The sequence below is a fragment of the Aptenodytes patagonicus genome, chromosome 5, assembly GCF_965638725.1.
Source record: "Aptenodytes patagonicus chromosome 5, bAptPat1.pri.cur, whole genome shotgun sequence".
Classification (NCBI taxonomy): Eukaryota; Metazoa; Chordata; class Aves; order Sphenisciformes; family Spheniscidae; genus Aptenodytes; species Aptenodytes patagonicus.
In genome coordinates, this window is record NC_134953.1 from 11571658 (window position 1) to 11596154 (window position 24497).

The 24497-nt window shown below is 40.1% G+C and overlaps 1 protein-coding gene across 4 annotated transcripts; it reads right to left on the reverse strand.

Moving 5' to 3' along the window:
- Window positions 1-211: 211 nt before the first annotated feature.
- ZFAND4 (zinc finger AN1-type containing 4) lies at window positions 212-22890 on the reverse strand. 4 transcript variants are annotated; one of them, XM_076338667.1, is made up of 10 exons: window positions 22758-22890; window positions 21647-21949; window positions 14179-14254; window positions 14025-14092; window positions 13297-13483; window positions 8431-8578; window positions 6442-7623; window positions 5756-5810; window positions 3235-3349; window positions 212-1139 (listed from the first exon to the last, which is right to left on the reverse strand). In XM_076338667.1, exons 2-10 carry the CDS (start codon window positions 21828-21830, stop codon window positions 1004-1006), a joined length of 2151 nt encoding a protein of 716 aa, XP_076194782.1. In that variant the 5' UTR covers window positions 21831-21949; window positions 22758-22890; the 3' UTR covers window positions 212-1003. The 4 variants fall into 4 exon arrangements, with proteins under 4 accessions (XP_076194782.1, XP_076194781.1, XP_076194784.1 ...); XM_076338666.1 differs by having other exon boundaries at window positions 3235-3352; XM_076338669.1 differs by lacking the exons at window positions 212-1139; window positions 5756-5810 and having other exon boundaries at window positions 3257-3349.
- Window positions 22891-24497: the final 1607 nt, after the last annotated feature.

Below are 24497 nucleotides of genomic sequence, written 5' to 3' on the forward strand. Positions count from 1 at the left end.
GGTTTATTTAAAGCACACAGTGCTGGTCACACTATTCCTAACGAAGGTGGTGGGAATTTTCCCACCGACTTCAGTAGGAACAGATGTGAGCTAGTGCTCCTGGAAAAAAAAAAATCCCCTCCCCCCTATAACAAAGCCCAACTTTTAATTTAGGAGCATGCTGTAAGATAGGAAAAGTTATTTTGTGCATTTATAAGAGCATAAACCAGAATAAAATTTAATATTTATTAGAATTTCTTCCAATAACAGCATTCAACATCTTAACAAACCAAGTTGTGAAGTCTTAAAAAAATCTAGGATTACAAAAAAAGTTAAAATAAGTTGTTCCTTATATTTAATGGCAACAAAGGGGGAATTTTCTATTTAAAAACAAACTTGTCATATAAACAGTATTATTTTAAGAAAATGTGATTAACATGATATGTAATTTTCAGAATGGATACACAGTGTATGAATACCAATCTGAATGGAACAGAGGGGCGGAACACACTAACCCCCCCCCCCCCAAAAAAAAAAAAAATCTCAAAATAGGATGTTTGAAGAAAGGGGAGGGAAGAGGATCTTTCCAGTGAAATAACTTAGAAAATACCACGCAATGGACAAAAAACGCAAGAGTACAGAAGACATTACATGACACCCTCATTACAACACCCCCTCAAGTCTAGTTATACAGTAAATAAAGTTAGTAAAGTGCATCTTTTAAAGACTTGTCTAGTGAAATAGCTTTTCCAAATATAAAACACAACACAAGACGTGCAGTAACAGTTAAATCATAGTGTAAGTTTTTAAAAACTAATCTTTAACTTTTCATTCACTAAAGAAGAAAAGTTTTAACTGCAGTAGTGTTCACATTATTCTTCGATAGAATGCATCCTCATGTGCTTTTGTTACTTGGCAAATCTTTAAATATGGAGCATGGCAAAATTATGCAGTTTAAGCAAGTGCTTCTCTCAATGTAATACAATTCTTCAATGGCAGAACGGCCACATGCAGCACAACCATGTTACATTTTGGGTAGCTTTGGTGCACTAACGACGGGATTGGTCTCCTGCAAATACCTTCGCCCTGCACTCTTATAGTCGTAGGTGCAGGTGTGAGTCTCTGCATAGCGGTGCGTTGCACAGAAGTTGTTTCCACATCTGAAGAATCAAGAATATTAGAAGTTACAAGCTTTTAACTCTCTGACATGCTGGGAGCCCTTTGACTTAATCATGTCTTGTTTATTTAACATAACTGCTTGGATTCTAATCATTCTTGACTGATAACATTAACTGGTGGGGTAATCAAAATTACATTTTTGTAACTGAATGTTGCAGTTTTGACCCAACAGTCTCTTCAGCTGGGAAGTTAAGCAAGATCAGTACTCCTGGAACCAGCTAGCAAGGATCAAACACACTTATAAATTAAGAACGGTGGGCTTTGATTTATTTTATTTCTTTTTAAAGACCTCGCACAACATCAGTTGGTAGAATTCAGAGGACAAAACTATGGAACTAAAATAATGGCATCAGGTGAAATCCACATAATGCATTTCAATTAAAAAACACCACATCATTCAGATCACCAAACTAGATGTTTAGTTCAGCACAACTTCTGCCTGACATAAACTCAAATTAGTCATCTGAGATTAATAAATACAGATTTAATCAGCTGTAAAGACATCAGACAGACTAACTACAAGGAACATGACTTCCTTATATGACTGAATAAGGGTGCATCTTTCCAATATCAGTTGCAATTTCAATGAGTTAAGATTATGATTTTTGCCTTCAAACTTGACAGCTCAGCAGCTAAGACTCCTAACAGGAGAAAAGCATACTCTGGATGTTGTATCTGATCTGAACAAGTGCTTTAAGTGGAGATGGATATTAGTGTCCTGTTGCCTGATTATTTGATAAAGTTGCTTCTTGACAGTAAAACAACAACGTCATTCAAAGTCAGAATTCTCTTGAAATGGATTAAGCATTACTTGTCCAACTTACCGTCTTCACTATTAGACTATAAGCCTCTATTTGATATCTATCTATCTGGGTTCGTAATAAATTCTGCAGCTGTTCCTGAGGCTTTGTGTGCCTGGTAATTAAATTTGCTTTTCTTTGGTTCTTGGTCCCATAATCACCAGTTCTCTCATAAGACTGTACTCTCTATTTGGTTCATGTTCCATTCTAGTAAAAGGTCATATGGTTGCTCCTTTTGAAACTAGAACAAATGCTATTCTTAGAAATATGCGATTTCCCCCCTTTTTCTGTGCTTCATTTTTAACCTTAAGCAAGCTGCTTAGTTACTTCTAGAAGAGCCTGCAGCTATTTGCTCAGCAGGAAAGTGTGTGGTGTCCAGAACTGTTTCAAGATCAAAGACTGAAGAGTCAGTAAGGAGGCAGTTCCTCACCCTGAACCTCTCCAACACAATTCCCCGATGGCAGAAGTCTCGTTCATTTTGCTGTTGATTGGCATGAACCCAGATCAGATTCAAACGTAGCCCTCACAGTGCAGCAGTTCCAACCTTGACTAACTCATGGGAAATGATAATGAGAAAAGAATATCTTGTGGGAAACAATACTTTGAGAACCAAGATCAACAGAGAAAGTGGGGGGGGTTTGTTGTTTTTTTTAAAGTTTGCAGTGATCACCACCAAGCGCCAGGTCTCATTGCGTTGTCTGCAAGCCATGATTTGGGGGACCAGCACTCTGGCGTTCTGCTTTTGAGATGCTCTAGATGCTCAAAGGTGACTGAAATCTCACAAGAAACAGAACACGTGTAAAATCAAAAAGTTGTCAAATATAAATTTGTATAAATTCACAAACTGTGCAGATGTGTTGTAATAGGGCCAAATCTGAGGGAGATTTTCTGTACCAAAACCAGTTTTTCCTCAAGTTGTTAATGATATAATTATTGTTGAGAAACTCTGCAGAACATAAATCTGTAGCAAGTTCTCCCCACACCAGTGTAAATTGTCATCGTTCTTTTTTTGTAATCATGTTCTTTATTTCCTGATATCTTGGATTCTGATACCTTGCATTTCTTGATTTTCCTGGAAGAACATACACCTTAACAGCAGAACAGGTACAACATTCCTGAGTTTTAATTCCTGGAGTTTTGCTGAACTGAGAATTGCAACTTTTTTGAAGGTTTTCTTTTGATTTGCTATGCTTAAGGAATACCGTGCAGCATAGAAAACTTTTTGGTTAACCCAGCTATCAATTTTAAACAACAGCTGGTTATACACTCAGCCTACCTGCACTCATAGCTGGTTGCCAATCCAGTTTTCTTGCCACAAAGAAAGCAATGCTTTGTAATTTTCTTTTTTGCTTGAATTGAGCCATTCACAGGTGGAAGATGGGTTGCTTCACCTGCTTTCAGAGGTAGAAAGACAGCAAAGACATTTTATTTTTACTTATTCCTGATCACAAACTAGTTAAATGTTATCTTTTGAAACCCAGATTCATTTTGCATTTCTTAGGATACTTCAGGTGGGAACCCCAAAGCCTAAACAGAGAGGAAAAAAACCCAAAAGCCAAAACAGAAAACACACCTCAAGCCTATGAACACCTTTGGAAGAGGCAGCACAATGCGGGACTTAGACCCATTATTTTTAACACCTGTTAAAAGTTCACATAAGCAAGAAGTTACAGAAAGAAAAAAAAAATTAAAAAAAATAATCAAGAAACACATCTCCTAATGGTCTTCCCAAATGCAAAATGAAAACACATAATATGATCGGGAAAGCACTGCACACAATGGCTTTCCAAAGAATCAATTGGGCATTCAAGTAGCTAGCATCTAGTATATTCAGTAGCTAGTAAACTCATGTTTGCCAAATAAATACTGCAACATTTTAAAATCTTGCTGGTACTCCATAATTGCAAGAAAAGTACATAATTAGACTACAGGCCTCTATTTAGCTATATGGTTTCATAAAGCACTTTGCAGACGTTTGTAAAATTTCTGTACTTAAAAATTTACTTTACTTTGACTTTTTGCCCTGTAATTCTTGGCTGTTGCTTTATAACTGGAGAGCACGTAAAGAAAAGGCATTTTCCTTCCCTCTGTAGAAGCGAGCTCTTCGTCCACAACATGCTTATGCATATTTACATACGCTAGGACAGTGAAAGTGAGTAATGCATCCTCTCAAACATTCTTTCAGTGCTTCTACCACTATATTGTCAGGATCTCCCAAAAAGTGACCTCATGAGTTCAGAAGTATATTTTGTCCAGTGCACCTTTAATCCCAACAGTCATTTCTCAGCTGAGATACAGCAGGCTACGTTCAATAGTAACACCAGGCAGTCACTACACATTGCAGTCATCGCTACCAACCAGTGCTACCTAGCATGGAAACTTCCAGGCAATGTTTGTCCATGCTATTAATTTCATCACCTAAAAGCATACTATTTCAGGAGCATCAGTAAGCCCAGTTTCTGAAAAAGACAGAGCTTGAAGACAGCCCCCCCACCCTGGACCACACTGAAACACAAAAACCAATACACCTGTCCTCACATTTACCGTCCCTACAGCAATTACATGTAAATGAAGGCCTTGGATAACAAACTGAATCTGTCCTTTGGCCAGTTATACAACAGATCATTGCCAGCCACCTCTCTCTCTCAAGAGCCTGCATGATATGACGACACCAGCTTTGTCATTCTCATGGCTGGAACTTTTTAGAAAATACACTTTTGTCTGACATAAGATACACCAGAAGAGTGCCTTCTTCATAATTCTATCCAAAATGATGCAGATGATAGTAGGCTTCGCCATCATGCAGACATGGCTATTAGGGTATCACTTCTTTTACAATGGAGTAGGTAAGGACAGACCTGTTTATTAATTGACTGCCAATTCAAAGCTGCTCCCCCAGGTGTGAAATGAAGGCACAATCCACTATTTTAGCAGCTTTTGCTCCCACATCATTACAATTACATAATTTTTCCTGTTGCAGCTGCTATTTGAAGATCTATCTTCTAGCTCATTCTCTATACCTAGATCTTAAAATCCTGGAATACATGCCTGCCTCTCTTTTCCTAAGGTCATACAGAAAGAAGAGAAACCTGCAAACTGCAAGTCAAAGATGCGAAGAAGAAAAGTTGATTGCGCTGAGAATCTTTAGCGCGCTGCCTTAAGAGTTTTAAAAAGTATTCATCTAGACAATTCCATTCCTCCCAAGAGAATTAATCACATAAATTAATATTTAGGCACAACACATCCATTTTCAGTAGATGTCAAGCATTAAACACTCCACAGTTACCAAGACTAGGGTAGAAAGAATGATGCCTATCACAAAAAATAGAGAAAAAGCTGCATGATGTCAGTAATCTTCAGCATCCATGCCCTTATTGCTTCCTCCACACTTTTCTTTTGCCAAATCCTTCTGGCTCAGGCTGTGGTCCTAAAGACAATGCTACTGATAAATTTTGCTCTGATTTTAGTATACTCAGAAGTATTCACAGAACCGACCTTTTGGAAGCTTCAGAGCAGAAAGTCATGTTTATGTCTACAGATGACATGCAGGATTCATTAAGTATTAAAAAAAGCTAGGAAAAAGTCACAGTTATGTCTACCTAAGATCTGGATGACATCTGTATGTTAAAGAATTGCTTAAAATATTAAAAGTTGTACCGTGCTATAGAAGTGTAATACAGCAAGGATTTTGAAAGACATATGCCTTACAAAGATAAAGGATTCTTGTCCTCTATATGCGATATATCAGGAAAGATTAAAGAGTCATCTTCAATTATTATTTAAGTCACATTACTTACCTACTCTTTTCCCTACAGCTGCAATACTTCCATTCATTCCAAGCCCATGGGCAGACTAAAAAAAAAAATTTCCACAAGGAAATTACTAGCAGATGGAAATGAAATGAAAAGTTAGGCAGTCTGGTATCAGCTTATTTGAAATCAATGTTGTATCAATCAACGTACCTACAAAGAGTCCAAGAAGACTTCTGTACAAAAAATTAAAATTCTGCAATATAAAGCCTTACTCAAAATGACTATTTAATAGTCTCCCCATACTTCACAACACACCAAAACAACAAAGTACATTAGAGATCTGAAGCTAGGCACATATGGTGCCAGTCATAGGGCAAACTTTGGAATAAATGACAATTAGCGAGCAGCAGGAGAAGTCAGATGACACTTCAAACACAGACACTCGTAATTCTATCATTACGATAACTAATGATTTTAGTTGTGAACTGAACAACCACTTTAATTTTTATGAAAAATTACTTCTAGGGCCCGTTTAGATAAACAGGCAGTTAAGATACCAACAGGAATTCAGAAAACAGTTTAAGACTATCAGGGATTTAAGTACACCTCCCCCTCCCCATCTGCCTTCCCTGAAAAGACACATAGACACACACATGAAAGTACAGTTTTCATAATGCCAGTACCAGAAAAGCCAGGAAAACTTCAATTTCTTTGGAAGCATTAGTACTCACTAGAATATATTCAGCAGCTTCATTTGGAGGAGCAGTTTTCCTAAAGCTTTCTTCCTGAAAATGCTGAAGGTTTGTAGGTAGTGCAATACTAGAAGTCCAAAACCTGCCTGTCCCACAGGAACTCTGTAAACTTTCCCTGTTTGCGCTTCGGGCCAGCGAAGCCAGAAATCCTAAGTTACTTACAGAACTCACAGGTTCTTTGGATGCCTTATTAGCCACATCTGTGACGTCCCCAGCCTCTGCTTTAGAAATTACATCAGGTCTTTTGCCAAGTGACTCTACTTTCACATTACGAAATCTAGTAGTCCTGGAAAAAGAGGAGTCTGCTATACTACGGACTTCCAATGACCGAAGCACGTTTGGGGAGGCTGTAGATCTCAAGTTACCGGCCTCAAAGCATTTGGGTTGTGTTTGTGGTTTCAGAGAACTGTGACGTGCCACTTGCGCTGAATACCGAAGAGGTGACAAAAGCAGATTTTTCTGTGGACTTAATTCACGAGTACTGAGAAGACCAGCCCCCATTTCTGCAGTGCTCAGCACTTTGCTAATAGGTTTTCTATGCTGCTCTACAACCTTAGATTCTTCATCTCCATCAGACAGTTCAAGTTCTGGGTTCACCTTTCCTATGTCATATATCTCACTACACTGTTCAGTGGTGCTTGCTTCTGTTAACAAAGCAAAAGCATCTGTTTCAGGTAGAAGTTTTTCTTCTGTTCCATATAGTTCTACATTTGTTAGATTCGGAAACAAAACAGCATCCTCCTCACTTGTTGAGGTCGCATTTTCAGATGCTTTTTCTGAATTTGCAGGCAAGGATGAAACAGGAGTCAGAATACTATTTGTAGGTAGTTTTGCATTTTCTAGTTCGACACGAGATATTTTCGGTGGTAACCTGATGCTACTAACTGACTGAGACCAAGAGTTGCTCTGCCAAGTGTCATCTTCCTTAAGAAAGTCATTAGTTGCGGATGGCATTGTTCTACCAGCAGTGGCCAAAGTAGCCAATGCTGAAAGTGCGTTTTGGGAAGACTCTGAGGGATACGAATTTCCAGGAGGAGGTAGGCAGGACTGTCCGATATGGGGGAGCACTCTTAAAAAGCGGTGACGAGCAGCAGCCACTGAGCCACTAGATGGTCGAGGAGCCATTGGAGGACGAGGTTTCACCTTGACAGTTTTCTTAGGCTATTAAAAAAACCCCCAAAACCACATAGAACAACAATTAGAATTTGAATTATGGTTGCATTCAAAGACCTGACTGAGATCATATTCCCAGGAATTTAGACAGTGCAAGGCCAGAAAGGACCAAATCATTTTTTCTACTCCCTTATCTGTTACTAGCCAACAAGACTTCACCCCAACATCTGAAGAATAAAATCAAAGATTATAATCAGAAAAGGCTTTTTAGTAAATAGGCCACATGTCAGAGGAATAGAAAAGGGAAGCCAGAATGCCATCAAAGTTATCCAGAAGAGCTTAGAGTCTCAAACAAGACAAACAATGAAAGAAAGTATAATATCTTCATTTTACAACTACACAGACATGAGCACCAACGTAATGTTTTATCTTCTAGGTAATCTCATTCTCGTATTTAACTTTATAGGCTTTTCAGTTACAATATTTCTAATGAAGTTTCATTTAAGAGAAACATTCATTTTTACCAGAGCAGTACTGCAAACCAACGCTACTTAAAGCATTGGAAGAAAAAACAAAAAAAACCCAAAAAGCCCACACACCCCAAAAAACCACCCACGCAAATAAATCCAGATCCAGTAGTGAATTCTTTGAATGCGGACAGGTAGATCCAAGTAAAGCCAATGCCCCACAGCAGAACATTTATACAATAGCATTTACTTAAACAGATAAGAAATCATCTACCCTTGATCACTTCACTTCCCAAGACAGCAAAGTATCTGACCTGCTTTTTAGAAAAGCCAGCACTAAGAAAGTGCAAGCCATTTTACAATAGAAAAATTTAAATCACAACTTCACCTTTTTACTCAGATTCATGTTCTCCATCTTTGCCTTGAGTAGTTTCATTTTATTCATAGTAATTGAATTCTCAATAATCTGTTGTCCAGAAGGTGATGCCTCTGTCTCATCTTCGTCATCAGCATATAAGTTATAAACTGAACCACCACTGAAAATAAAAGAAAGTTTGTGTTCACCCTCTAATCAAGTAATTTAATTATGTTTTCAATGTAGAATATTCTCACAACTAGAAAGTCATATCCGTAGTTGATCTGTTGACAAAGCATTATGTAAAACTGTATGCAAAGACATTTCAAATCCATTTATTTTAGCACATAATCATTCCTTATTAGATGCTCACGCAAAGTGATGATGCTGAAATCATAACATAGCCACACTTCTTGGAAGTTGTTATACCATATACAGTTGGTTCACACTCACTATATATCTTCCCCACAGTGGGGATATCCAGTTCCACAAATGTCTCCTGAAGGAATGGCCAAAGCTGTTAACTGTGTGACTCAGACAACAAGCTGATCAGTTTTCCAATTAACCAGACACTGGCATGGAAGGAAAGTCCAAATTTCTATCCATCCTGAGGGGTGTTCTCACCATAAATGGAAATGGAGGGGTCACCCATGTGGATGTGATATTCTATTTCTCCTTTTCAAAATAAAAAAAAAAAAAATAAAAAAGGATCAGTTTAGGTTTCCAAAGAGTCTCACATTTGGAAAAAATAAACAGATTAGAATTGCTAGACCCAAGACAAAATATTTTAACTCAGCAGTCACTAGAAGTTTATAGCATCACATTGCCTTTTTCCATTCTGTATTCTAACAGAATGCAAAACCTCAATGTTTTAAAGTCAGTATCTGACTTGTTTCTCCTATGAAGCATTAATCACTAACACACATCCAACATTTGACAGTGAAATGAAAGAACCATTAGGAGTACCCAATTCATTACAAACTGATACATTTTCACCACTGTATATAGTACATTTTAAAGAGTGTTTTAATTTTCCATTAGGCTGTCAGCATCTAGAAATCATGACAATCAGGCAATTCCCCTGCGTTCATACAAATGGCTTAGTAGATTTAACTAGTTTCTACTCTCCAAAAGAGACCAAGGAAGAACTGAAGGTCATGAGAAAGTCAGTACCAAAAAAAAAGCAAACTTCACTAATTAGAGCTGGCATCTTACCTGATTCTTGGAAATATTCTGCTGCCCTTAGTCAAGAGCCAGTATTTTTGCACTGACTCTCCAAATCCATTTCCTAAAATGTAGCAAAATTCCAAAGGCAGCACAGCTGGGAGGCAGATCTTCAAAGAGCAAGATGGCAGCAAATTCAAAGCAAGAGTCAGCAAAATAGTCCAGTCATTTCTTACCAAAAACTGAACAGGTCCATATGGGGACAGTCAGCATGCATATTACATACCTCTGCTGGTAAAGATTCAACACTAAAGAATCATTTCAGAATTTTAACTCTGCAAGACTTAAGTCACCAACTCAAAACAATTCTATGAACTTCCCTTCCTTCAAGGTAAAGACAGAAAGAAAAGTGATGTGTCTCATGTGTTTGCTTGGTTTTTTGTTTGGTTGTTTTTTTATGCAAAAAGAGTTGTTATCCTTTTTCTCGCATTTTCTGGTTAAACAGGAGCCAAAAACACACACACACAAAAGAAAAAGGAGTAACAAAAGGATTTTTTGCTTTAATGTGACTGTAAAATTATAAAAGTTAGACAGGGAGCTTTGTTCTTGATGATACTTTTAGCCCATTTTCCAATGAGTAAATTTCAAATTTACTTTGTCCACAGGTGTCAACATTCCTGAGATCTTGCTTGTAAAATGCATGCTTCAAAAATGATCTGTAGCTTGTTGAAACACTTTTGACACCAGTGCCTGCCAGTCCTCTACCACAACTTCAACAACTTGCTTTTAATCCAGAGACAACAATCGTTTTATGTATTTACACTTTGTCAAGTTTTAACCATTAACTTCAGCACAAATAAAATAAAATGCTCTGGAGAACTATAAAACAAACCCCAAACCAATGTCTCATTTCTAAATTGCAGTCGCTAAATCCTACTCCACACATAAGTGATGTGAGAAAAGCTGATATACAAGTGCCTCAAAATGCTCAGTCACCAGTATACCCACACATATAAACACATTTAACTGTCAGTGTGGAACACACTAGTATTCAGAGTGATTCACAGCCTTCCTCTATAAAGATGAAATGAAAAGGTCTGATCTGTTTCCATTCTCTCTTCCCTTTGCTACTTTTTCCTCTTCCCACAACATCTGACCTGGCTGCAATAACAAATTCAAAAATTAAGACCTTCCGCTGCCCCCCCCCATTACTGTCTGCCTTAGTAGAAAAGCTAATAAATTAATTCCCATAGAAAGCACAGAGGAAAAGAAACAGCTCGAGCTGAATGTTTTCAACTCAGGTGGCTTCCAACCTCACTGGATCATTTGACCAGTGACAGCACATTTCTTAAGCATAATGTATTTGACTTTTACACATGCTGTTGTGCTTTGAAAGGCTTACCAAGATGCCTTGCAAGAGCCAAAAGAGTGTGGTTTATTCCTCCGGTTTGCTACATTTAGCCAATCTCAAGTAAATTACTATTTAATCTATAGACTAGGATTACCTAATTGAGAAGTACAAGAATTTCAGACAATTGCCCATGCTAGTTTTAAATAGAAAAAGAAAAATCGTCACACACACACAAGAATTTGAACGCGTAGGCAGATACCAGGGATCCCGTTATACTGAAAAAATGAAGTTCAAGCTCCTTCTGACAACTTCTTGCATCAACTCACAGCAGAGCATCCACAGTCCTAGCTTCAGATTAGTTTGGATGTTCTTTGGATTTAAAAGGTAAAAGGGAACAATTTGGTAATAGGCAGGGTATCAGTGAGAACAGGAATTACATCTGTTTGCTCCTCTTTCCAGAAGTGTACCTAGGCCAATGCAGCAGCAAGGTTCTCAGTTCTTACTGATAATGGTGGTGGTTTTTACCTTTTTCAAATCTACACACGATACTGTGAGGCCATTTACTGAAAAAGAGTGCAGGGGCTGAAAAGTAAGATCACAGATCTAAAATATTTGTATCTTTCCTCTTCTTTACCTCCAGTAATTGTATATCAAACACTACCTCTTTCTACTCTGTAACTATGTGGGAATTCAACCCTGATATTTCATTCAGCCTGTAGTTTTTAAGTACAGATCTCTTATAAAAGTTTCTAAGAATAGTATCACTCTGAACCCACTGAATATAAACCCAGTACAAAGCTCTTGCTTTCACTTTTGCAAACAGGAACAAGAATAGTTACTTAAAACAGCGCAAGCCTTAGCCTTGGAGAAAATGCAGCTGGTCCCCAGAATAGGGACTCCTTTCCTTACAGTTATACAAATATTAAGTTCTTCAGGGGATAAAAAAAACCTACCCAAAAGCTGCAGTATAAAGACAGAATCTAATAATTTTTAATAGATATTACCAATTTTGATAGCTTTAGGAAAAAGACTAGTAATCTGTTTACTACAATGTAGTAGCTTAAGTGACATACTTGCTCTTCTGATGATAACAGTACTCTGATTCTGTGACAGTGATTGAGACAAATTTGGTACCTCAACAGTAGCTAATCTGAGGCCTAACTATGTCCAAAGGCTAGCTTTATTGGTAATTATTTCAGTATATTTAAAAACCCCCAAATGTTGTGGTTTAACCTCAGTTGGCAACTGAGCACCACAGAGCCGCTCGCTCGCTCCCCCCCTCTCCCCCCGGTGGGATGGGGGAGAGAATCAGAAGAGTAAAAGTGAGGAAAAACTCGTGGGTTGAGATAAAACCAATTTAATAATTGAAATAAAACAATAATAATAATGTAATAATAATAATAATAATAATAATAATAATAATAATAATAATAATACACAAAACAAGTGATGCACAATGCAATTGCTCACCACCTGCTGACTGATGCCCAGCCAGTCCCCGAGCAGTGGCCCCCCCGGCCAGCTTTCCCCAGTTTATGTACTGAGCATGACGTCCCATGGTATGGAATGTCCCTTTGGCCAGTTTGGCTGTGCCTCCTCCCAGCCCCCTGTGCACCTCCAGCCTTCTCAGTCGGTAGAGCATGGGAAGCTGAAAAGTCCTTGACTAGTGTAAGCACTACCTAGCAACAACTGAAACATCGGTGCGTTATCAACTTTGTTCTGGTCCTAAATCCAAAACACAGCACTGTACCAGCTACTAGGAAGGAAATTAACTCTATCCTTGCTGAAACCAAACAAACACAAAAACCCAAACCCAAACCAAAAACAAAACAAAACAAAACGAACCCCCAAACCAAAACCCAAACCCCCCACAGTTTCTCTGAAACTTCAGACAAACCCTCTCAGGATTTTGCACTGCTAATCTACTATCTTCCTGAATAATCATTTGGTCAAGTCATATCCATACAAAAGTTTATGCTGTGAACAGAGAAATGTTTATAAAACTAAACAAATGCCTTAAGATCAAAGAGAAAGTACTTAACAAAAGTTTTTAATATCTTTATTGCCAAATTGACCCTCCTGTGAAATGTTCCCTTTTAGAAAGGGCTGGAATGTTGAGAATTGCCTCAAGCATGAGGTCAGCTTTATCTCACTCTATTGACACACACAGAGTGACAGACGACTGTCAGCATGACCACTGACCACAAAGTACTACTGTATTGTTAGGCCACCCAGTTACACCATTTTAGTAGCCCTTGGGGCACAGTTCTTGCAATATTCCAGGTATGTTCCAGATATTCTTTTGACAAAGTCAACAAATAAAGCTGAAAATTATACAGCATCCTCCTTCTGAAGAATAATATAAAGATTAAAACCAACTTTACCTCAAAGATTCAGATAACGGCGTTAAAGTGCCATCTCCCCGATCTACCACACGGAAGAAATTCAACTGATCTCCTTCTCGATATACTAAGAAGGTAACTTGTTTGTTGGATGGCCCTTTCTCCCAGATCTCATCTCTACTGGGATCCATGTATTCAGCCATTTCCCTGATAGGGTCTTCCACAGGAACTACAAAGAGAAAAAACAGAATAAAACCATATTATTATTATTACTGTTTTGATCACCTTTGAGAGCTCAGCTCAGTTTACAATGGGAATTCCCAACCTAGAAGATATGCTGAGTGTTTTCCAAGTGAAAATTATCAAGGCAATTTCTCCATTTTCATTCCTTATAGATGATCCACATAACCAAGTTTATCATCAGACTGAACCAATGCCCGATTCTTACTAACCAGATTTTAAAAACTCTATGTATAATGACATTACAGTATCATTTTTTCTGCAGGTGAAGAATTGCTGATTTTAAGACTTGATGATTCTATACAAACAAAGATACTTGTTAAACTAAGGGTAAACAAAATGAAAAGGATGGTGCACTTGGTATGCTAAAGAAGAAAAGATGGAAGAAAATCCCTCCGTTTTTGTTAAGTATTTTTCCAATTAATTTGGAACTGAAGTCTGCGCATCTAAAATGCTTAGCTAAGAAAACCTGTTTACAGTTATAAGATGTTGTATGAAAACCATTATTTTTTAACTGAGTTAACACCTACCTCTTCTAGTGTTAATAGGTCCACCTCGCATAGCCAGAACTAACTTCAGAGTGCAGCCTTCCGAAATGCTGTAAATAACAATAAATAAATTTTTGTATTTGCTTATGCTAACAATAATTTAGAAACATTCATTGCAATTTTATTCTATACTTACTTATAATCATTCAAACAATAGTCATCCTTCAGCTCCGTATTATTCCAAATTAAGTGCTGCTGAGAGACAGGAATACCTAAACAAAACAAACAAACAAAGAGTATTAAAACTGGAGCTTGGTGGGAGGGCTTTTGGGGAGTTTTGCTTTTTGAAGAATGTGGGGGTAACGGAGGAGAGGCGAGAAAGAGGATCACAGGCAAAGAAGAAAGGAAGCAGGACAAGGACAGGCACTTGAGCAGCCTTCAGTCATGATATCCAGCCTCCCAAATAGTTATTAAGAACAAAGTTAAGGTTTTCAGCAGGCTTGTGCTCACACTCGGAGTTCAATCTTTTGGCTCAATAAGGGGTCTGCAGAAGTATTCAGTGGCTTCAGGCTTATTGAATACTTACTCTCTTCCAGTCATCAGATGAGGGAGGTTTTTTTCCCTGTTACCTGTACCTCAGAGCTTTACGTCTACTGACAGAAAAAACAGGATAAAACTTCTAACTACAGAACTGCTAAATAATTTAAGCACAGACTGATATTCTGTATTACTCGCAGTAAAGACAAGGTTGCATTAAGGTAACTGGTGACAGCTCTATTACAGTGGTGACAACTGTTGTTTTTATCACTGCTTATTTTGGAACCTGAAAGTTCACATGTACAATATAGTACCGTAGCAGTTAGTCAAACTTCGTACTACAAACACTTTTACTTTGTTGTGGGTGTTCTTTTAGGCCATCAGAACATTTTATTACTTATATCCAGTAACAATCATTTTCAACTCAAGTTCTGGGACAGATTTGGCTAACTATTTTTTGTTAAAAGGAAGCAAGCATACTGAATATTTATTCCTTATTAAAAATCCGTATTCTACACAACAATTAACTTTGTTTCTTTTTGCCTGCATAGTCAAGTCATTTAGATGCAGATGTAATACGCATTAAAGATAATAAGCATAAGCTGGTAGAACCTGAGGTCTTCACACATTTTTACTAGAATGCTACCACTGTCCAAATTTTGGATAGAGTACAAACCAGGATAGTTATAAAAGGATGAGACATCTCAGATCACCAAAAAAAAAAAAATTAAGGCTAATAGGAAGATGAATAGTTGTCTCTTTTGCCTTAAAAAAAAAAAAAAAAATCTTCCCTTCAGCATCAAAAAGTACTGTTGTTCAATTTGTCTAGTGAAATCCAGGTAATTAAGATCTCACTGTGCACTCCTAACAAATTGTAATTAAAATGAAAATCTATAGAGCCCAAGAACTACTTTTTCAAAAAGGTCTAAACACTACTCTTCAGACTAAGAAACAAAAGCTATAAATACATTTTCCAAAAGGTTGGAAAGACAAGTAACCTTATCTTATACTTTTATTCACTGCATGTTCAGATACTTGAAAAGGAGATGCAAGTAGCAACGCTACACAGGAAGACTTCCCAAAATACATCTGGCAAGAGGAGAACACAAAGATCAGAGTCTTCCCGGTGGTTTCCAAAAACATCTCGGCTTCCCAAGGCTTGCAAGAGTGCTTAGCAAGCTGTGGAAAAAGGTCGGTTAAGTTGCCTGTTCCTAGCTGGAAGAAGGGCACAAAGCTACCAACACCCATCACCAGCAAGGAAGAAAAGGGGGCCAGATTCTGGTGAAAGTCCAAGCAGATTCAACTGGCAAGTAGGAGACATGCTAAGTGGACATCCCCATGCAGAAGAGGGAAGTGCACTTTGGAGGACTTTTAGAGAAGACAACAATTTCCTTTTCTCACCACAGCTCACATCTAGATCTTCTCTTTTATGAACGACCAACACAACTTTACTTCACTTGGATGGCATTTAACATGAGTCTTGTATCCTCTGAAGTCCACAAGACATTTATGAGGGGAATATGTTCATATAGTAGACTAACATAATTGCTACTACCCTGCCAGCTATTTAATAACTGGTTATTGGTTACGTTTCAAGTCCGCAGCATAAGCAAAACAAGAACAAGCTGGCAACTGCCAGCGAGTCTACAGTGAAGTCCTTTTCTGTGTTGTTTTGCAGTCTTCTGATTACAAACAGTCATTACTGTCTGCATTTGTTATGGTTTCAGCAGCCTCCAAGGAGCAATTTCCAATTACTTTGATAAACTGAGAGAGTATTTGTTAAAAAGGCTGGCTTGCAGCTGGCAGTGCTGCAGTGAAACGTGTTTTTCTTCATTTAACAGTGACAATGTATTTTTGATGAAATGAACAGATGAAAAGACTATACTCTGCTGTAATGGGAAACAGACAAGTCTATTACTAATTCCCTTTTATGCTGCTTTCTAAGAATTCTATATTTATACACAGAGGAAATGGTATGTGCTTTATAGGTTCAGGTGCAGGAAAATATGCATCAGCTGTCCCTTTTCTGGATTATAATAAGGCTTTCTTGAGGAGACATTTGCACATGAGATCAGCATGCAAAATTGGCAACAATAATGAGAACTGCAAGATACCCATCCACTATCCCCTCTCCCTAAGCAGCATGTTACTGTATCACTGGCCTGCTCTAAATCGGTATCGAGAAGAGAGGAAAGTAGGGCAATAAGCTAAATCTCAACACTCAAATGGAAGTGGACTAGCCAGGCGATGCTACAGGAGGACAGAAGAGTCTGCAGACTGCCTATTGAAATGGCTGCAGATGTGCTGACAATCTGACCTACTAAAATGGGGGGAGGAGAGAAGTAGGTACTCTATCCTGTCTCTGAATCAGCGTATCAGATACACCCTTAAGCTTCACTCCTTTACTCTTTCTTCTGGCATGCTATGTACGCTCACTAGAGAAACTGATGTGGTCAAGTCTGACCCAGAAAAAACCTCCTGTAGATTTCAGAACAAACTTGATTTTATGTTGTAGGTAGAAGGTTACTATGTTAAAAAATACCACAAACATTTCAAAGTCAAAGTTCAAACAGCGTACTTATCTTTCATCCAATATTGAAATTGCTGGAGAGTTTCTTAAACATTTACTTTTTGTTCCTGCTTACAGAGAGGCTGGGCTGACAGTCTTATTTTCCCCCACAAACGAGCTACGCTAGGGAAGAGGTGCAAAGGTTCACAGCTTACAGCAGCAGGACCGTTTTCATAACTGTCAAACCCCCCAGCTTTCATCTGCAGGATAGTAAGCTTCGTTAGTGTAAACAATGGTCAGTACTGACCTCCTCTTTATCCTAGCGACTGAGAAAGAGGAGACTGTAGCAACAGCGAGTCACCAGTAACCGAATGCAGGCCCACAAAATTTCCTGACCGAGGTGACCTTATTTACACCTTCCAGATGCTGCTCTAACCGTCTGATCTGGGCACAGGCTTGCATTTGCAGAAATATTTTCCCAGCTCAGACAAGGCATAAGCTTAAAAAAAGCTTCATGAACTTCATCAAAGTCTTTGCCAGCACAGTAAACAGGCAAATGACAAAGCAAACAGGAGACATAGAGGAAAAGTAGCAGACAGAAGAAAAGCAAGATTGGTTCTGTTAAAAACTCTTTACACTTGTGTAATCCACTTACTCCAGTCCTGACAGAAGCATAGGTATTTTCTTTAATGCAAGTAGTAATAAATATCGTTATGACATACTCTGCATTCACAGAATATTGAAAGAAATACAACATCCAGAAGAAGTCTGCTTGATATTCATCCAGTTCCTTTCACTTAAGGTGAAGCTGCTGTACGTAGGCAGCAAAATGGCAACAGCAAAAAGACCAAAGCAAAATAACAACTCTCATGATGAACTGAGAGTACACACATGTACAGCAAAAAAATTATTCTTGCATCTGTCATTCGCTGCAACACAAGCACTCCAAATTAAGATGTACTCTGAAAGCTAGTTGTTTTTCCCCTTTACAATAATACAAGAACAAGAGAATACCTAAATTTTCATCTAAAAAGGCAGATGTTTCACATACACAAATCATAAAATTCAGTTGCAAGCAGTCACTGAGCAAACCATGACTGAGTTGGGTTTTTTTCTCATTTTAAAGCAAGCTACGTAAATGAAGGCCTTAACACTCCATACTGTAGAATGCAAATTAATTCCCACAAGTTAATAATAATAATACCAACACCAAATCCCAAACCCCACCTCCTCCCTTGAGACGCAATCCTATCTTACTGAGCAAACATGTTTACAGGTATTATCTATGGTTCTTTAACAGATGAAAGAATTAACCACTATAGGAATACTCTATCTGAATGTTCCTTCTATAAAATTCAATATTATAATTGGTGTTTCCAAATGAACAATACTAAACTTTGTCCAGCCCAGCAGCTACCAAGACTTTTGCAATGGAGGAAGTAAGAAGAGATCTTACCAGATTTATTTAAAAAAAAAAAAAAGCTATTTCCTTTTTCAATGAAATCCTGCTATTTTTAAGTACCATTCATGTGTTAAAGCTCAGTCTTTCATGTCACCTTGATACTCAGGTACCATCCTAACCATGTCCATCAACACATGATCCTGCTTTCAAATACAAATAATCATCAACAAGTAAAACCCATGGAGTAGTCAGCACTACTGGCAACACTATGCTATGCTGCTGGCTGTGTGTATTCTAGCTTTTATGCCACCAGTAGAGACAAAGGGAGCTATTACTTCTCCAGTGTACCATTTTAAAGGGCTCATTCAGTGAATCTGAGACTAGGAGCAATTTATCCTAGGTGGCTCCAAAGGTCAACATTATAACAAATCTAAATTTCTGGATACCAAGTGCTTACTTCGCATGGAATGTATTTGAGGACAAATCCCTGGATCTGATCCAAACACACATCAGATAATCTTTAACTTCAATTTACAAGTAGACTTGCACTGAAATTTCAGATGCATTAGAACCCATTAATAATTTTTTACCCATATTCTTTACTGACTAAACCCAACTGGAAACAGAAAGCTGGAGCTCTATCTTAGTAAGGTACCAATGTCTACTACAGCTGTCTAAACAAACCCTTTCCACATTAGATCATTAAAAAGGCACCAAGAATGACAAACAGTATCAGAAGTATACAAAATTCCTAACATGCCATCCACATTATCCTTTCTTATTACAGTGCAGACAGTCTACAGCTATTGATATTCCAGTTGTTGACAAAGATCAGTTCATCTTGATTCAGTTTTATTATTAGCCTCTTACAATTGGAGGCATTGGTGACATTTGAACAAATACGTTAACTTCTCATACGATTCTAGATTTTGTTCTTGGAGATCTCAGGTCTCAGATCATTTTCCCAAAACTTGTCTTTTTGTGTGCTTACAAACCATCATCCTCAACACCCAAATGAGTCCATGGAGAAAATACGCATACTAGGGACCCTATATAGTCTCCCAGCAGTGCAGGAGGCATTCTCCAGCCAGAAGTGCAGCTTAAATTAAAGTAGTTCACACCCCACGAGTTTCACTTTTTGTTATTGTATCGTGTCATAACAGCAGCAGAAACAGGAACAGATGTAAGCTTTCTGCTTCCCATGCTAAATCACAACAGCAAAATTACTTTAGGATTTTCACTCCACCTGGGTGATTCATTGCTTGAACTTGTGCGCTATAATAGGAACTTTGCCACTGAAAAGTTATTATTTTTTTACATGCAATAGCAACCCCAAATGCAACATAAAATTAATTTGTCATTGTGTGTCCATCCCCTTCATACATAGCTGATCAATCTGTTTTCACTCTGCATCCCATAAATCATATTAATCAGGACATTACAGATATTTTAACTCTGTTCTGGAGTATCAAGGTATTTCAACTGACTTCCAACAATTCAATGATAATAATTAAGTCTATACAGCAGGCACCTCGGCCATTAATTACCTTATCATTCTATGAACTACAACATGTGAACAAAATTCTGCATAAGCAATATTATAACTTTATTACTGAGCTGTTCTTCTAATAAGAAATTATGATACTTTTGTAAGCTAGGCACACTCAGCCTACAATAATAAGCTGTAGGTATAATTCAATATATCTATTCGCAACCTCCTGTTTTGGACTACAAGAAATTCAAATTCCTCTTCCACACATCTCCCACTGGTCTCTTAGTGCATCCTTAAAACTCACTCCTTCATCTATACTGTCCAGATAGCCCGCCTTCTCCTGTACTCTATTGCCTATGCTCCCTTTTAATTCACTCTTAGTTAGCATTCTATCATATATCTGCTTGCATCTCTCCTACGCCTATATTCAATCATGAAGAAAAAACCTTTCCTTTTCTTGTTTCACCTCTAGCCTCCAGGAGCATCTCAACACGTTCTCTGACTTGTGATTAATTATGGCCCCATCCACAGGAAGCAAAAGCATAACCACGTAGCTGCACTAATGTAGTTATACTGATGTAAACCCTAGTTATCTGCATGGTGGAGCTTCTACTAAGTGACCTTACTAGCAAAAAGTCACCCCTATTGTTGCAATGCTTCTGTGTTTTAAAGACTTGTGCCAGCTACTTTTTCTTACGTCCATTAGCGCAGATTTCTTTAAGAGGAGGAGAGTACCTTAGATTCAAGTCCAAAGCATCATATTACATCTCCCACAGGGTCGGTTCCACACAGACAGAAGCATGAAAAACATGTACAGGTACACTGGGGAAAGACAGGATCCCTTTTCTTAAAATTTGCAACTCCAGTACTCTCAGTTTGTGCAGCTACACAGTTCTTTTAACTCCTCCAAAGCGAGAAAGAAGATGCAATGCTGCAAAGTAGCTAAAGTATGTATATATACGTATTTCAAATCACATTCTTTCACACAGGATCATTCTCATCGTAGAGCGAAAGGGGTGAGAGAGGACTAACCTACATCTTTTCTCCTTCCATGAGGACCAGGACTGGCCTCATAACTCAAAGGAGGTTTTCACTTTGCAAGACATGCCAAGTTCATCACTTTTAAGACAAAGTATTGCTCAGCCAGACCTCTACTAGCAAAAGATCACTCACCTAAACAAAATACGAATCAGTAACTTCAAGCTGTCTTTGGGGTTTGCCTGCACTGCAGTTGCTCTTGTGACTGCAGTATCATAAACCATAAACTGCCTAACCTAAGCAGCAACAGCCATAGCACCTAGTTTAAAGTATGCTCAGACAGTTGCAATATAGACATACTGCCAGACTCAAGCTTCTAACCTTGCTAGTTAACAAACAACTTATGTCAGAGAATCCTTTCAACACCAAAAATACTATATCCCATATAATATCAAAACAATTAATGATTTACCATAGATTTTTAAAATTTATTTTAATAATGATATAAAAAAAAGAGCAAAAATACCAATTCCAGTGAAGCCTAAGCTATGAACTGACAGGAAAAGGAAAGAACAGAAAAACAACCCAATTCCAACTGAACCTAAGCCATAAACCGCGCGCCTAGCTTATACATATTACTGAACAAGTCATTTAAATTAACTGGTTTGATTTTAGCAATTATAATTTGTAAGACAAGACTTCCTCTAAAGCAATAAAGCTTATACTGAAATAAGAGAGAACAGTACCTTCCAGTCTTTGAATTTTAGCTTTCACAGAAATAACTGTTTCAAAGGGGGAAACGCGCAGTTCAAAGCATGTTCCTGTGAGCGTTTCAATGAAGAGCTCCATGGTTTCATAAAAAGGAAGCTTGTAGTGAAACGGTCCCATATTATCTTCATTGAAAAAAGGAGGCTCTTTCTTGTTGGCCATTACAAAGGATTTACAGCTTCTTTGTAAGAAGATCTGTCAGGAAACTACATTCCATTTCTAGCCAAGTCAGCTTTGAGGACAGGTGTGGTGCATTGCTGTTCATGTTTGGGATTTTTCACCTATAAAGCAAACAAGCATAGTTCTAACAAGATCTGAACATAGCTGTTAGAGAGAGTTTCAATTTATTCTTGATGAACAATAAAATAGCTATTAAGAAGCAGTAAAATAGTATCTAGGTCGTGCAACAGATAACCGCAAATTATATTAGTGACACCGTAGTTTTGGGACTCTGGTTTCAGTCAGCATTCGAGGTCCTACCTACTACCTTTTTGTTTTGTTTTCACGAGCGACATGACAACCCGACCCGCGATATTAACGCCCAAAGCCTCCCGACGAGGGCTGAGCCCTCAGCGGGGTCAGAGCTGGAAAAAAAAACTCTAGAAAGACATAAAAACAGGGACTCGTCCGGGCTCGGGGAAGGCAGAGGAGGAGACGGCAGCTTCGCCCCCTCGGCAGCGCCGCGCTGCCGCCGGCTCGGTCCAGCCCCCGCCCCAGCGCGGCCCCCCGCACCGGGGCGGCAGGCCGGACCCAGGCCAGCAGAGCAGAGCGCCCGCAAACAAAGGAGCGAGAGCAGCTGCCCACCCCGCCACCGCGCCTCGGGGCGGCCTCGCACCCCGGGTAGGACGCGGGGCCCCGCCGCCCGAGGCAGACGTGCCCCCAGCCCACCCTCGGGGGGGAACCTCCCCCCCCTTCCCTCCAGGGAGGCACCTCACGCCGGCGGGGCCGGGGGAGGGAAGGAGTTAGAGCACTGCCCCTCTCCCCCGCCCCGGTCGGCGCTCCCGCCGCAGGGCCCCTGAGGGAGCAGCACCCCCGGGGACCGCCGAGACGGTCCGCGAAGGGTGGAAAGAGGGTGGGGTCTCATCTCACCTGCCGCCGCCGGGCCCGCTCGGGGGGAGACGAGGCTCCTCTCCCCCCGTGCAGCGCCGCCCACCGCGCCTCACGGGAGCTCGCCAGCCCCGGCGAGCCTCATGGAGCGGGCGGGGGAGCCGCCGCCGCCGCCGGAGAAGTGTACGACCCGGGAGCCGCCAGCGCCGCCGCTCGCCCCCCGGCAGCCTCCGCGCCTACCTAGCCTTTACGACATCCCCGCCAGTCGTCCTCCTACGGGCCAATGCGACGCCCGCTCTCATGCAGCTCGCCCAATCAGCTCCCTCGAGGGGCGGTGCTCCCGGCGCCCTCAGGAGCGGGTGTCCGCCGGGCCGCGGCGCGCGGCTCTCGCTTGTTGTGGTCGTTAAGAGCGTGCGCGGGGAAGGACCCGGATGCAGCGCCCCCAACGCTAACGACGACGGCCACGTGACAGCCGCCCGGGAGGCCGCGGTGGCTCCTGGGACGTGTAGTCTAAGGGGGGGGGGCAGGGCCAATGGCGGCCCGGCGGCTTCCCGCCTCCGGCGCGGGGGAAGGGCAAGGCTGAGGGGGCGGCGGGTCTAGCGGCTCGCCCCCGCCGTAGCACTGCGTGCGCACCGTTGGTCTTTCCACAGGGAAGACGTGCAAAAACATCATTTATACCTCAAACTCGACCCGAGAGGCGCCGACGGATTGCTAATGCGTGCTGCCCCATCAGAGCGCAAGAGGGATGGCTCCCAGTCTGCGCAGGCCTCCCCCGTGTCCCCACCCGGGACACGGGCCTGGGGCAGCCCCAGCCACGGGCAGGGAGACGAGCACTGCTCAAGGTCTTTAGCACTTCAAGGTAAAGCGGGCAGGCCGGCCTCCAGGAGCAGTGCTTCCCTCAGACGATCACAGTCTTCCAGCAAGGTACTGGAGAAAACAAGCTTAGCTTATTAGGAGGTGCTAATTACATTAACCACTGTACTTTCCATTTAGGTTTTAAATTACATAAGACCTACCCTGACTGTAGCTGTTAGGTTTCAGGCACAGTTAAAACACTCAGAACAAATACTGTGGTTTTTTACATGCACATAGCAGGTACGGGAGCCCTCAGACAAAAGAACACTGAGCAAGTCCTGCATGCTGTAACACTGAGTTTCCAGCCCTGCCCTTCCCAGAAAATACAGCCATGGTTTATGAAATTTGCAAGCCAATTTTACACACCAAGCCAAAACTCAGTTAAAGCCTCCGCTTAGACCATGCCCTCCCAAACGTGAAGTGCCTAGACCAGGATTTGCAGTCTGCTATGGGGAGTTAATTGAGGACCACACATTTTAATAGGGGGAACAGAATCTCCCTGTGCCAGTTTAGAAAGACTGGGGAGGAGGAAAGGCTTTGATCTATGTCATGGTGCAATTTTCAATGAAGAGCTTTTCTCTACTGAGCTTTCACATTAAAGTTTAAGAAACACTGTAAAGCAGGAGCTTTTTTTCCTTCTACTCCAACAGCTTTTGGCCCCCAGGGTTCTTGGCTTGTGAACAGCACTTTTTGCAATGCTAATAGAAGTTATTAATGTGAAGGGCCATGAAGAAAGGAGGATGCAGAAGGGAAATAGAAGAATTCACCATCTTTTTCCTCTCGCCCCCAGTATGTCTTTGAAGTCCTTCTTAGCACAGAAGAAAGGAGTAAAGAAGCAGTCCAAATCATGTATGAGGCATATGCAGCAGATGTAATGCCTATAAATAAAGTGCAAGTGCTCTCACTGTAGACACCCATTTGCAAATA